This window comes from Larus michahellis, chromosome 1 (genome assembly GCF_964199755.1).
Source record: "Larus michahellis chromosome 1, bLarMic1.1, whole genome shotgun sequence".
In the NCBI taxonomy this organism is placed as follows: domain Eukaryota; kingdom Metazoa; phylum Chordata; class Aves; order Charadriiformes; family Laridae; genus Larus; species Larus michahellis.
This window is the reverse complement of record NC_133896.1, coordinates 23,199,625-23,215,250: the sequence shown is the minus strand read 5'-3', so window position 1 is coordinate 23,215,250 and position 15,626 is coordinate 23,199,625. Positions and strand designations below refer to the sequence as shown.

The window sequence follows — 15,626 nt, the reverse complement described above, 5'->3', positions numbered from 1 at the left end:
GCACTTAAATAAATAGCTTGATGTCTTCCTTTACAAAAGAATAAACAATGATTATGGCAGTTCTTTTCTTATATTCTGACAATAAAAAGAAGTAACATTAGATGGCCACCAACATTATTTGCAATGCAAAACTATGTAACCCCATTTTCTTATTTAAAAAAACCACATAGCCTATCTCCTTCAATATCAATATTCATTTTTGTTTTAAAAGGATAATAAAAACAAGCTTTACTCAGTTAAGGAAGAGATACCTTCACAATGAACAAAAAGCCAGTATCAACAGTGCTGTTCTAAAAATATAGCAAGGGTTAACCTTCAGCGTGGAGACATGTTCACTCCACGAGTGTCAAATTTTTAATAACAAAAAACCCATTTATTACAACAGAATGTTACAAACAACTACTTTCAGTGATCAAAGAGTAAAATTTTACAAAAATGCAAACACTGTAATTTCCAGTTGTGGAGCGATAGATATTCTAAGTTTACAAACACGACATCTTTTTATTTATACAAATGTAAAAGTGATTTCCACTCTGCTTTATTTTCCATTGAATACAGTACGTTTATCCAAACAAAAGCATGTACATTCAATATAGAACATTTTGAGCAACAGCTACAGTCCAGTTTCCATTCACAGTATTTTTAGTGCAATGCACTAACAGGGCCAAATATTTCTCTATCCATAAAAGTATTTTTACTCCTGATCTTGTGATCAACATTTTTAGATATATTTTATACAAAAAGTATATATGAACACGAGGCACCTCCCTAAGTAAGGGAGTGAACCCATATAAAAAACATGGTATTTCTTCTGATGTACAATACCTTTCAAATTGTAGCAATTTGACACAAATCACTAAACAAAATATTTTCTAAAAAGTAAAAAACAAAACAAAACAGAATAAAAAACCCCAAACCACTGACGCGTAACACCTGCCAAGAATTTCATAATGGTAGGCATGCGACTGTTTTACTACAATCTTGATTAAAAGGTTAAAGAAAGGGATCTAAAACATTTTCCAAATTATACATAGTCAAGTGCTACCTATAGTGGTCATTCATGATCTTGAGAGAAAAAAATATTTTTAGTTTCTCCCATACTATCCTCCCTTTTTATTAATATTTAATGAAATAAGCTAACATTATAAGTGGTTGTGCACAGATTGTCTGTCTATAATACATCAGCAAATATTCGCTACCTTCATATTAACATTAGTGTGTTGATCTTTCAAAAAATAAACTGAAAAAATAAACTGCAACTATCATTAAAGTGCTTGTGTATAATCTTTTTAAAAAAATTTAAAGAATAGAGGAATGTGGATATTCTTGTAAACTTCCTAGATGTTTACAAAGTTGTCCTATGCACCACATATGGAAATATAATGGATACCTTTGAAGCAACTTCAGTACAGTGAAATTCAGAATGTCCCAGAACTGGGAAATTAGTCATTATGAACAAACTGATGTTATGGCAAATACTAAAAATTAGTACAATTCAGCCAATATACACTACATTGTTTGCTCTTATACATTCATTTGTAATAAATTTATAACAGTATATGACACAACGCTTGCCAAAGTAGGATATCACAAAAAAGTTAAGAGCTGTTCATCAGTTAGCACTACTGGGGAGGACCCGTATGCACGATGAGCTCTCTGAAGATGATTTCCTAAATGAGGAACAAAAATCTTCTTCCAAAGCTGCTGTTCGTTAACTTGCCTCTGCACTTCTTTTTTAATTTCAGAAAATCTTTTTTACTCTGTCAAACCTCGACTGCATAGAGATAACTGCTAATTTAGAAGCAGGTGTGCATTTCAACTACTTCAGTATTTTGGGAGGAGGCACTGTCCTACAAGCAGTCAGAATGGTTATCATTTTAGTAAGAAAACAACAGCTTATGAAAATATTTTCTCCTTTCAGTACCATTATCAAGATATTAGCAGTCCCAACAACAAACTAAAATCTTTTTCATTCAAATGAACTCCAAACTTTCCAAACATCACTTGAATCTATCTAAGGAGAAATGGGAATAAATTAATACTTTGAGTTTACCCATATAATTCTGTTTTAAACTACACAACATAAATAATTTATAAGGCTAAATTTGTAATTCTTGATCAAAATGCAGAAGTCACTCCTCCTCTTAAATTCAGCATATTTCAGGGTCCAGCTCAGTTAATTTTTGAAGTTCCATCCCACTTAGCCAGGATTTGTTACCAAGTCACAAAAGCACCAGATTACAATTTAACATAGCTGGGTGGCAATTCACTACGAAAGCTGAACTCAAATCAAATTATCTCCTGGGAAACAGCATTTCAGAGTTGAAATATAGAACAAGGCACATATACTTGGTTTTCTTCTCACCAAATACGCTAGAAAGGTAATTCTGAATAAGGATGTTTTTAACCTCTTATAGGTATCACTACAGTCTCTCTTCATTGTAATTTTTTGTACATCCCTCCTAACCTTCAGGCATCAATTGGTCATTCTGAAATACAAACTGACCGCATACATACGTTATTTCCTTTTTTAAAAGGTCCTTTTAAAAACAGGCCATCTTTAACATGAAGGCTATGGAAAACTGAGAAACTACAAATATGACCCCTCCAAGTGTAAGAAAATTCCCAGAGTACCATACAAGCAGAAGCTTAGAAAATTCTTGGTCAGACTTCTACACATATTTAGGCTTAAAACAAAAATTCTTGAAGAGACTCAAACACTTTAAAAATAAACAATCACAAGTCTCCAAACCCATGCTTATATAAATAAGCATTAAAAGAATCAAATCCTAAACTTGATGAATTTAAAGGTGTTTGTAGGCACGTAACTCATACTGATTTTAAACAAAGCAATTAAGCATCCACATTACATTCCAAAAAACTGTTCTATATCCTTTTGTTGACAAGACATAGGCTATACACATTAAAATTAAAAAAATAAAATAAAATGCACGCATGATCATTCCAATAAGTTCACAGAGATGTTTTCTGTCAACAACTTTTACTGTAGCACCTTTAGTACTTCTTCAACTGGGTGACAGAGAAGTTAATTAACAGGTTGTTATTCAAACCAAACAAAAATATTGTTAATTTTAAAAAATTACTATTTTAGAAATGTACGTATATTAGCTTGATTACAATAGATGCCTTAAGACAATTTAAAGAGTTGACTATCTATATTCTATTCCAACTTCCTACGGTGACAGATTTAGAAATTAACTCTTTTCCAAAATACTAAAAACAAAATTTAATAAACAAATTTGACATCTACCTTAGTATTTAAGCCACTAAAACATAAAATCTATAGAAAAATATGTTTTCGGCAATAAATCAACAGCAAATGAAAGGCAGTGGTTTTGTTTTGTTTCTCAAAAAAAAAAAGAAAAAAAAAGAAAAAACACTTATTTTTTTCCTCACCAGACAACAGCTTTAGATCTTGTACTTCTGCCTTTGGTTTTATTTTCTTCAGGTGAATGAGATACATTTGCTTTGTGGGTTTTCTTATGATGTTCTAGAAAAGCTTTTCTGGCAAATGCTTTCCCACATTTATTGCATCGGTGCAGAGAAAAGTTTTTTGTTACTTTTACTTCAATGCCAACATCAGCTCCTACATCCTTTTTATTGGGAGAATTAGAGGTGACATCCTGTTTTGAAACAATCTGTTTTGTTTCATCCCTCTGAGGGCCTCTTTTTGTCACCTTATTTAGAACAAGATCAATTGGCTTTTTTATTGCTCTAATTTCTAAACTTGCAGTTATTTTCCCAAGGTAGCGGGGTGACTTTTTATGAACTACAGTTATATGCCTTATCACATCACGTTTGCGACGTGTTTCATAAGAGCAGAGTGGACACCTGTAGTATTTAACATAAATGTTATTTCCATCTGTGTGTAACTCAATGTGTTTTGTCAAGTTCTGTTTAGAAGTAAATTGGCGTTTACAGAGTTTACAGTAAAGCTGCTTGAAGTCAAAGCCAGCTGAAAGTTTTGGCTTCCTGGTTTTTTGCTGGCCACCTGCAGCAGATGCATTGGTTGATTTAGAGGTTGATTTAGTGGTTGATTTAGAGGTTGATTTAGTGGTTGATTTAGAAGTTGATTTAAGGTTTTCAGCGTCCTGTTTAACTTTATTTTTCTGTGCTGACGGTGTGCTCTTTTTCTCATTTGAATGATTTGTTCCCTTTAATTCATTCTGCAGAGAAAGGGCAATGGAAGGGGGTGAAGGTTCTACAGAATCTGCTGGTTCAACTTTTACTTTTATTTCTGTGCCATTGGCAGTATTGTTGGGTCCTTTCTCTCTTTTAGAGTTCTTTCCAGAAAGAGTTATCTTGTGAACAATTTGCATGTGCCTTTTCAGCATTATTTGTGAACTATATTTTCTCTTGCACAGAAGGCATTTGCATGCAGTTAAATTGTATTCAGCCTTTGAAGACGACTTTTGTTTTCGGGTCTTAAAAGATTTTTTAGCCGAAACTGTATCCAAGAACAAAGGTTGCCCAGGCTTTGTAGCTATATCAGGAGTAATGGAATCCCTTCTTAATCCTCTATGAACTTCATCAAAATGCCTCCTTACGTTGGCTTTTGTAGCAAATGATTTATAACATACAGGACAACTTCTACCTAACGTTACAAGAACATTCTTATTTCGTCCTTTCGCAGAGCACTGATTTGGTTTCTTTTTTGTTTCTATGTACTTCTTTAACTCTTCCATCTTTTTTTTGTGCACTTTTCGAATGTGCCGGCGTACACTGCGTCTGGAATGAAATTCTTTCCTGCAAAGGCAACATATCAACTGGTGGCCAAAATCAGAATTATCCAGAGAGTCCAACTCAGGATTTACTGCTGGAGGCTGTTCTTCAGGAGTAGGTATCACTTTGTTTGTAACGGGATCTGCAGGAGGTAATTCTACAGTCTCCCCAGCTGGGACTGGGGCTGGAGCTGAAACAGTCTTAGGTTGCTCAGTGCTGGGTTCCTGTATCTGTACTGGAGCTTGATCAGGGGTACTACTGCTTTCCGCGTTCTCATCTGGGCTATCGGTCCTTGATACATATTGAAATACAGCATTCTGATTAGTTTCTATAGGTTCCAACTTAATGACATATTCTTGCTTATCTACCCTTGGATAGATTGCTTCCAGGAGGTCATTTATGGCTTGACTCTGTTTATCATTTATATCTGGGAGGTCTGTGAAAAGAAGCGAAGGTATTTTTTAATGATTTGGTAATTTCAAATTATTTACATTTCAAAGTATCTTTTAACCACTGTGTCAATTCAATCACAAAATTTGCAAAAATTCTGTATTTGTACTATTTTTCTGACCATTTATATTTAAAGGCTCTGAATAATCATTTTTATCACATCAGTACAAGTGACTATTTTATTAAAAGCCAATGCTGGAAGTACATCCTTCCAGCACGCTAATGTGAAAGCCACCTAAACTAAAAATTAGTCTGCCTGGAATTTAACTGTTCTTTAAAAATCTGTGTCAACTGCAAAAATAATGGGATATGACTGAGATTGTTCTGCAGGTGTGCAACCAAGCCTGAACTATCATTAGAAACTGCTACTGCTGGAAATGGGCATTCTCAATAAAGGAACCTAATTCTGGAAATAAGCTCTTTTCTGTGAATTCTGAACAGTCCTTAAGAAAGAATGAAACATCTGTGTAACCCGAGCACTGCATGAAGATATAATTAGATAAGAAAGGACTTAACTTCTGGGGCAGGGAAAGCTTTTAATAATACCAGAGCAGTTAATAGGCTCAGTGATACAGTAAGATAGTAAATGTTAAGGACAGAAAAATCCTGTATTATTCAGGGGGGAAAAAAAAAAACTGTACTAATTTCTCAAAATCATAAAAACTGAGCAAAAGAAGTTATTTTAAGAATAACTTCACTGAGGTTCAACCAAAGGTTCATCCTGTGTTCTGCCCTGATAAGCAGACTTAAAAAGCAAGAAAGAAGGATACAGGGATTCTCCTTGTTTGTCTAATGCCGGTAAACTTCTCAAGATGAAGTTTGCCTTTAAAGTACTGTTTCAATACACCTAGTATCCAAAAAGTTTATTCACATGCTTTTGAAGCATTTACATTCTTGGTTACCACAGTGTTAAGTGGTGGGGTTTTGTTTGTTTTACTGGAAATACTGATAATTTTACTGTCTGGTAATTTTGCTGGATACCCCACAGTTTTGTATCATGAGGGAAAAAAAAAAAAAAGAAAAACAAATTATTTCTCCCATTCACCTTCATGTCATTCATTTCACAGGCCTCAGTAGTATTCTGTTTTTAAATGTCAGATTAGTTCAGTGACCTAATTCCCAGCACAACATGCTAAGCATCTGCACTGGCATAACTAAGAAGCCAGGGTGCTACAGCAAAAAGGTGAGGCACCGAGATGATACAGTTCAAAATTATCCATGGTGATCTGAAGATGTGATTCCTGATAACAGCTAATTAAAAGCCCACACTTAGTCAGGTTTGTTCCTTCCACACTGCCAGCAATACACAAAAAGCGTGTCAGTACAAGAAATATGCTGTTTTATTGCTCAGAACACATCTTTTAACACTGAATTTTTAACACCTTTTGCAGTCAGTTTCAAATGGATCTATATAACTTTTTATCAAGGTTAAAAAGTCCTTCCTATTTTATAGCACCTTTTCAGTCATTTAATGACTATGCTAGCAGAATACATCTCAAAAAAGTTGTCAGGGAATAGCCTTTGGAATTTTTCACCATGAGGATGCTGAACTTTTATTCCTATCTCTTGTTCAGTATCTTTTAATTTTATGCATAGAAAAAACTCCCACTTTATTCAATACCCATTATATTCAATTTTATATAAAATGTAAGTATTTATATAGTTTTATTCATAGTAGGTAGTAGTATTCTCTTCATTTGCACCCCTCCTAGTGAATGCTGAACTATGAAAGCTAACCAGCCAACTAAACGAAGGCTAGAACGTCAGGAGCTGGATGGCAAGTCCTTACTCAGGGTATTCTTATTTTGCTTAGAAACCTTTGCACTTAGGTCAGATGCACTTCTAACCTTGCTTTGAAAATACAACTCATCCGTTTTCACAGAAAAGCTCTGTGCCTGTGCAAGAGGCCAAGCACACTCATTTCAGGAAGGTGACAGTACTAGTCTTTTCACCTTCTCCTTCACAACACTAGCTGACACAGTGTGGGAAAAGAATCACCTACATAAATCTCTGTTGGTTCCTAGTTTTTGAAATATTGAGGCAAGAAGGCATTAGTCAGGAAAGAAAAATCCTCATTGCACCTATATTGAGCTAATCAAGAGATCAAGATAATTAGAAAGCTTTACTAAACATTTCTGAATGCTGATACATCTCCAAATTATTCAGCTTTACTCAGATCAACAAGAAGTCATGACTGGAATAAGACTTTAATAATTTCTTTTTCCATAAGAACATACTTCTTTATTTTTCCCTTGTCATTTAAATTACTTTCTTTTAATAATGAAGTTTAATTTCTACAACAAAGGTGGTGGGCTAGTCACGATCACATCAAATATCTTCAAGCTGCGTAAGGTGAGGTGAGGCTGTGGGAAAGACACAGTATTACCGAAGCACAGGCCCTTAAAGAAAAGGGTGAACTTTCAGTCTGTGTTTCATAATGAGTAAGACCGAAGGATTATGTTCGTAACACTGGGCGCTTCCCAATTACAGGAGAAAACTATGGACATTGATCCAAATCACTTTACAGGATCCTGCTGAAGTCAATCATAACTCTGCTGATCTAAAACTGAAAAGCCTTGTTAGATCCACACTTTTCTATGAGATTCATTTCCCAGTCTTTTGGCATACTTCTCAGTATCTTTCACAGTAAAGAGGAAAAGAACAGGAAAGAAAGAGGGGAAGAGGGAATAAAAAGCATTAATAGCAACAAGCTCCATTAAAAGGTTGGATGTATAAACTAGTATCAAATTATGACATTGACATGGGTCTCAGTTGTTAGTGCATATGAAGTCAGAGATGTAGCTTCTTTACTACCATAAAAGTGATTTACATGTGTTACTATTGAAATTCAATTCCACTTCTTTTTTTGCATTATGTTTCTGGTCTCTTTGTATAAATGGTACAGAAAGATAAGTTTCTCAAATTCAGATAGTTTTGTTAAATATTTCAATTGCTAAGACTTACTGTCATCCATCTGGAGACTTGGAGGACAATAAAATTTTTTATGAGTAATTAAATTTGGTAATCCTCTGAAGAGACTCCGGCACAATTTACACTCAAAAATGGTGTCCACATCTTTTAACAAGATATGTTTAAGTTGTTTAGTTCCTGTAATAAAAGAAATGTTACACTTCAGGAAGGTTTTCTGTTCATTTTTTAATTCACATCATCCCATGAAAAGTGGAAACATTTTAAAACATAACAATTATAACAGCATTTTATCTTGTGTTAATGCTACTACATTGGACTGTAAGTTTATAATAAATTTTTTCTTTAAGCTTATCCAACAGTGGTAAGAAAGCAACATATATACAGCTATTTCATGTAAGAATGGCACCTGGTAAGGCAAAAAACTACAGAGCATACAATAAAACAAAGAGAAAAACTAACAGGTCAAGAAGGGTTACTATATCTAGGTATCTGACTCAAGATCAAGATGACGACGCTTAGGCAAGAAAGTAGAACTGTCGACATATTTTCAGCCTGCTGAAAGGAAAATACATATTATTTAAGTCAGAAACTTCTCCATTAAAACATAGGCAGTGTGACAAAATGTGCAGGTTTTCCAGACTATTACACATTGTATATTCAAAAAACAAACCCACAAAGATACAGTTTGATCTAGCATTGTTGATGTATTTCAGCTCCTGCCTTGATTAAACAACTAAAGGATTCAGAGTTGAAGTTACACTTCAGACCTACTCCCTCATTTCTCATGCCACAAAAAGTACGAACGTAATGCCTACAATTAGCAACGGATTACTAAATGATGAATACTTACCCACTCCACATTAGAAAGGAACACTAGCTAAGCAAATCCAGCTTATTTCTCTAGTTTGATTTTTTCCTTATAATGGAATACATCAAAATTAATCAAAATCAGTCCAACAAGCAAAAAATACAATGAAACTGGACTAAGAATAAATAATACCACATAACTATCAATCAAGACACTCTTCAAGCTCCAATAGAAGTCCAAGTTTTCTGTAATCACAGACACTTCTCTTAAGAATTCCTTTTAAAGGTCAAACTCGGAGTCACACTGCAGAACCATTTCCTAAACAAAACTCTTTCAAATATTAATAATTTCATAACAACTAAGTTCTTCAATATGAACGGGCCTTACCAAGAGAACTTTTTATTTCTTGGTGTAATAGTAGTACACAATTTTTTACAACTGAGTTTTAGCAAAGTACAGCATCTTCTCCTTCTTGCACAATTGCTTAAAAACGGGACCCAAACTTGACTAACTGAAGCTACCGTCCAGTTTCCATCCCCTCCTACGCCTTTCCTGAGCAACAGCCGCTTGCCTTTTCCTCTCACTGCTCTTTCTTCAAGCGTTACTAACCTCACCTTCATCTGATCTGCCTTTTTACAGACTACTGGACAAATATTTAGATTTAGTGAAAACTCCAAATTTAAAAACTGTACAGAGTTCCCCCAAACACAGGTTATTTACTCAGATCTCACCAACCAATATCTGAGTTTCTGCATGTAAAGAAAATTACTGATGAAAACCCAGATGAACCAAACTGTAGATGCTCCACGTAGATTAAATTCCAGGAAGTGACCAACTATAATTCTAACAAAAACTCTACAAATTTGGTTACAGTACATAATAAACCAAAATTTGGCCATGCTGTTGATGCATGCCCTAGCCATGAACCCCTCTCTGTAACAAAACCAAACAAAAAAAACCCCATCTAGTTCTCCACTATTTCCCAATCAAGGGAAACATAAGTCCTTCATTCTCTCTCCTATTATGCTCATAGTTCAGTCTTTTTCCACTCAGGACTGAAACGTTTTTGTCTAATCCAAATTATTGGGCTTAAGAACTACTGAGTGAGATTTAAGGATTTATGACACACTGGAGGTCAGACTAGATGACACGGTAGTCACTCTGGCTTCAAACCTTCCTTATGCAACTATGAAGCTTTTCATTGGTGGGAATAATGAAAAAAAAAAAAAAAAGATATTGGTCCTTTTGAATTAAACTGTAGCCCTTTAGGGACTTCTGGAAACAGCAAATAAATTTAAAACATCCACTGGTTTTGTGGACACAGCAGGCAGAGAAAAAAAAAATAAGCATGTCCTTACTCTTCACCAACTGCATATTGTGGCAACAAGCAGTCAGTCTTCTGCCAGCATATGGTACCTCCGGCTCACTGAAGCCTTCTCTACTCTGTAGTTACACCTAATTGGGGCAGGTGATACTTTGTCAAATTCTGTTAATATTTGTAAGTGTTGAAGCTAGAATAACATCATAGTCACAAGAAATCGGTCCAGAACATAGGTTATTACAAATATTTCTCTGGCAGAAGTACCAAAGTTTTAGCAAGCAATTGCATTTTCAGAAAAAAAAAATCTAGGTTCAAATTCATCTGTTATTCTTAACACTTTGGATATCAAAAACATCTGCTAAAACCACTTAAATAATTATGGACAATACCCTAGGTTTAATCTCTATTTCTTTACCACAAGAATCAAAATAGTTTCTTTCCAAAATGAAATGTTGCTTATTCAAAACTAACCAGTAAAATCTCGGTCTAAGTCCTTTTGCTTTCTGTCCTATTTCGCTGGTGCAGCTGACTGAAGATGGCCAGGTAAGCTATCAATTTAACACCTGCCAGTGAGGACAATCTGGAAGTAGCCTAGAGACAGAGTACTTGCAACTAGTTCGTGCTATTACCAGTAGAGATTCCATTAATGTGCTTCAAGCGAAAGAAGCCGATCACCCATAACTAAGGCCTCAGGCAATCTCATCCAAACACACTTCTTATAAAAGTTTACTTAATGACAACTCATACATCTAGTTTTCTTTCTCATACTAAGTTGTTTAAATGCAAGTGGAGAACATGAACTGAATATTGTGCCATTCTACAAGACTCAGCACAGACATGCATCCTGTTACATAGCAGCAATGACTAATATATATGAAGTGTTTCAAGTATAACAGCTCTACATGGAAAAATCTAGAAACATGTAGACAGTAGCATTAAAGACATTGCTTTAATTTTTGTAATAACTGCAGTGCTCTTGCACCGAGGGTTGTGAAAATAAAATGTTTGGTTTGCTATATCAGGAGCACAGAAACAGCTAGAAAACATTTAAGGTTTCAATCACCTCTGGCATGCTCAGTCAAATGCTCAGTTGTTATTCGTAGATTCATTGCTACGCATTGCAACTCCAGAAAACAACCAAGGAACAACTTAAAAGTCACATGATAAAGCAATTCTAAAAAGATCAAGGTAAACACTAAATTTCCTCATCATCTCAGGAGTTTTAGGATAAACTCATTAATAACAGCAGGAAGGATGACATACAGCAGGACAACAAACTAATTTTTTATGGTTTTGAAAGATGACTATACAGCAGGAGCTGTACCTTCATCACATTCTATGAAAACCCTTATTAGAAGAACCAGCACCCACCACCAAAAACCTACAAATATTTTGCAAATACGTAGAAAGTCAGGTGCTGGGGTTTTTTAATACACTAAACATGCATAACTGTTATAACAAGGTAATAGACTTCTTAAGAGTCAGGCTTAGTTTCATACCTGTTCGAAAACACTCAATGATTTGTTGAATACCAGATTTTGATGTTTGCAGAGGCTGCTGTAATAGCGGAGGATCACCAGGTTCCAACAGATGCACTGAAATATATAAAAGGACAATAAGCCATTGGAGAACACTCAGGTGATTTTTATTAAGTTATGGATTTTCTGTGCATACAGTAAACTAGCTAAAAATAAGGGCCAAGACTACAGTAAAACTCGTCTCACTCAAAAATTTTCATTTACACTGAATTAAAACACAGATGATAATGAATTTTCCAGTAATGATACCTGGAAAATTCAGGTATTTTGGTCATTTTGATTAAAGGAGATGTGTACTCAAAGCTATGTGTATCAAACAAAAAAACATATAATTACACAAAACCAAGCTGACTCACTAGAAATTTCCATCAAAGAAATTCCAATCTACTTGACTCCCATTGTTCAAACCAAAATGGATGTACAAAAAAAAAGCATTACCAAATACTGTACTTCACAGTGTACTATGTGATTTCAACGTTGTCAGTACACACCTAAGCACGGAATCCAAATCTAAAGTAGCAACGATCAGAAAAAAAAGCACAAGTATAGCTATTTTTGGTACATACAACTTAGTTATCAGATTTTTAACCAATAAAACCACATTCAAGAAACACTTCTAGTTCAAGCAAACTGCTGAAGTAATACCTTATTTCTGAAGTTTCATTCCATACCACAATCTTTGTAAAATCCATTGAAACTAAAACACGTATTGATCAGGATGATTTTTAGTTATTCCAATACACAGTATTTATGCATACGAAAATTAATAGCATTCCATTGCTTTTTATGCATAAGGCAATTAAGCTCTGCCCAGATGCAAAACCAATTTAAATGAGTAAGGGCACTTATTCATGAATGTGTTTGCAAAATCATTAATTAGGTCTTCTTGTTAATTTCTTATTGACAAAATGGCTAGTTTTGTAGTTTATAAATTGGCTCCTACCTTATCCATTTGATTTGTTTTTTAACCCCATTGTAAGGTTTTGATTTATAAATGAAGCACTGAGCATCTCTAAGAAATTTATTTTTAATAAAGAGCAGTAGAGGTGTAGTATAAAACTATGTAGAAATATTAAGTGCAAATAGATTAAACACATTTTGACAGGAAAGTTGTTCTAAAAGATGTTAAGGTTACAAATAAATTCACGCTGAAAAGAACATTAGAAAGAAAAGCAGTCTAAGAAAAGAACGATAGAATGAACACTCCACCCAACTATGCTGGCCCCATAATATACTATTATATATACGAACACATAACCACCATTACAAATCAGCTAATCGTTTGGGGATCTCCAACACAATGACATATTGTATTCTACTAGCCTATTCCCTATTCTTCAAAATAGTATATTTTGGGTTGTATACTGCCTCTAATATGCATGTGCAACACCCACTGACATCAAGAGGAGTGACATACGTGAAGCAGACATAACACATTGCTGTTATTTGTAAAGCAAGAAAAGTATTTTGGCTTTTTCAAAGCATTATAACAACTCAAAACCATTTAATCTTAAACACAAAGAAGTGTTTCTACTAGCTGAACAATACCTACTCTCAAATTACATTTTATTAAAGAAGCATTATCAAAGTTGTTGCCACGCTCATGCTTTCAACAATTAATTCCCTAAACTGATGCCTTTCTTTTCAAAACACAAGTGAAAGCATCCAAACAACAAACTGCAACAAGAGAGAAGCCAAATTTCCTTTTAGGCTACCAATTATAACAGTAGGCAGAACAATTACAAAAAAAAACTAGCAAGTTGGTTAAACCTTCAGAGAATGCATTATACTTTCCACTGATTGCATCTTCCATGTCATGCAGCAGTGGAATGCAAATATACACTTAAGAACTTTGTGGAGTTTTTTTCCTCCTCTGAAAATCAGATCATTGAGTTCATCAGAGCTCACCAGAGGGGTGGTAAAAACATAAACAGAAAATGCAAAAGATTGCCAGAAATGTCATTTTACAAAAAATTCAGAATAGTACACTTTGGGGAAACAAATAGGCCAGTTGTTTGACACAACTTCTTGCCTTCCTCAGCTCACTACATACAATGCCCATGTGGTGGCTTGGGGATTATTACACATCCTGCAAGAACTGAGAAATTATCTTGCCAAAAAAATTTTAACATGATAGCTCAAGGATATAAAAAAGAAAACCACAAACATTCCCAACTGAAATTCAGAAACTTTTGATATCCAAAACTGTCACTAATGATGCACATCTACAACATCACAACAGCTTCTGCAAGCTTTTAAGGAAGGAGAGAAGTGAAACAGCCGCAGCACCACACGCCACTGTACCTGGCTCACAGCATCCATGGTGATGGTGGTCAGTCTGACAGCACTTGTCCCTTAGAGGCATTTTCCGTGCGCACCACCCACTTTCCTTCTACATCCAGCAGCTCGTTTCTGCTAAAACAAGCAAATTAACTGTCACCCCCGCAGAGCCGGCGGCTGCGGCCGGCGCGAAGCTCGCACACCCCCGTCCCTCAGCGGCCCCGCCGGCGCAGGCCGGGCGGCAGCGGCACCCTCCGGGCAGGAGAAACTTTCCATTGTTTACAGCCGGTCTCACAACGCCCTCTGCAACGGCCGCTCCCGCCCGGGCCCCGACACCCGGCGCGGCCCAGCCCGCCTCGGCCGGCAGAGAGGAGGCCCCCTCGGCCGCCGCCAACCCCTCCCGCTCAGCCCGGCCCGGCCCCGCGCCCCCTCAGCGGGCGGCTCCCGCCGCGCCGCTCTCCCGCCGCGCTCCGTCCCCACCTCCCAGCCCTCCTCCCGCCGCCCCGCCGCCGGGACGCCGTCCCTCAGCTCCCTCCGGAGCGGAGCGGGGGGGAAAGTTGCGCCCCAACAGCCGGGCCGGCCGACCCCCCCAGCGCTGCCGGAGGAGCCGGAGCCGGGCACGCCCGCCGCCCCGCCACGCGAGCCCGGGCGGGGATGGGGGAGCGGCCGGCAGGTGACAGCGGGGCCGGCGGGACGGGAGGGCGCGGCGAACGAGCCGGCGGCGGCGAGCCCCTACCTGGGCGAGGAGGGCCGGCTTCCCCCTCCCCGAATTAAACTTTATTCTCCCCTGTCCCGCCAGAGCGGCGGCCGCTGACCCCGGAGCCGGATGGGCAGAGGGGCAGGAAGTGACTGCGGCCCTAGCGGCGAGGGGCCGGCGCAGTGCGCAGGCGCCTGAGCTGCCGCTCCCCCGCCCGGGCCGCACAGGTGCCGGGCGGCGGTTGGGGCGCGGGGCGGCCGTTGGGGCCGCGGGGCCGGGGCTGTGAGGATGGAACGCGGCGGGGGCGGGCTGGGGCGGAGCAGCGGGGGTTGACCGGCGGGCGGGGGACGCGGCGGGAACCGGCGCCGTCCTTGTCCCTGTGAGGGGAAAGGCTCGGCGCCGGTCCCTGCGCGGGCCGGTGGTGTGCGGGGCTGCCCTGAGGGCACCGGTGCTCCCACAGCAGCCACCAGCCACCGTCACCATCATCAGGTGGCATTTCTGTCCTGTCTCAGCCTGGTCTCCTTCGTGAGGAGGAGACCCAAAACCCACCATTTGTCCTAGACAATTCACCACGGAAAAGGATAGATCAATGTTTTGAACACCTGGAGGAAAAGCGTCTTTTCTGAGAGAGAATTGTGTGGTGGGTGTTCCAGATATCAGCAAGAGGACATCTGTTCACTGTAGTGGACGGCCAGGCAGCTGGTGTCTCCAGATATGTTTCCACAGGGTGTTTGCTTAGTCCTATGCTCTGTTAGTGCACTTCTCTTAGTAGCTTGGGTTGGTGAAAAGGTAATAGTTTTTGCCAAAGGAAAGGATGCAAATAAGTCTTATTCAACTTAAGGAGAAGCCTCTATCATT

At 37.9% G+C, this 15,626-nt stretch overlaps 1 protein-coding gene across 2 annotated transcripts; it reads right to left on the bottom strand.

Moving 5' to 3' along the window:
- Nucleotides 1–1,763: 1,763 nt before the first annotated feature.
- ZNF800 (zinc finger protein 800) lies at nt 1,764–14,943 on the bottom strand. Of its 2 annotated transcripts, none has more exons than XM_074592974.1 (5): nt 14,808–14,943; nt 14,096–14,206; nt 11,753–11,848; nt 8,158–8,301; nt 1,764–5,179 (listed from the first exon to the last, which is right to left on the bottom strand). In XM_074592974.1, exons 2-5 carry the CDS (start codon nt 14,154–14,156, stop codon nt 3,414–3,416), a joined length of 2,067 nt encoding a protein of 688 aa, XP_074449075.1. In that variant the 5' UTR covers nt 14,157–14,206; nt 14,808–14,943; the 3' UTR covers nt 1,764–3,413. The 2 variants fall into 2 exon arrangements, with proteins under 2 accessions (XP_074449075.1, XP_074449152.1); XM_074593051.1 differs by having other exon boundaries at nt 14,096–14,203; nt 14,808–14,928.
- Nucleotides 14,944–15,626: the final 683 nt, after the last annotated feature.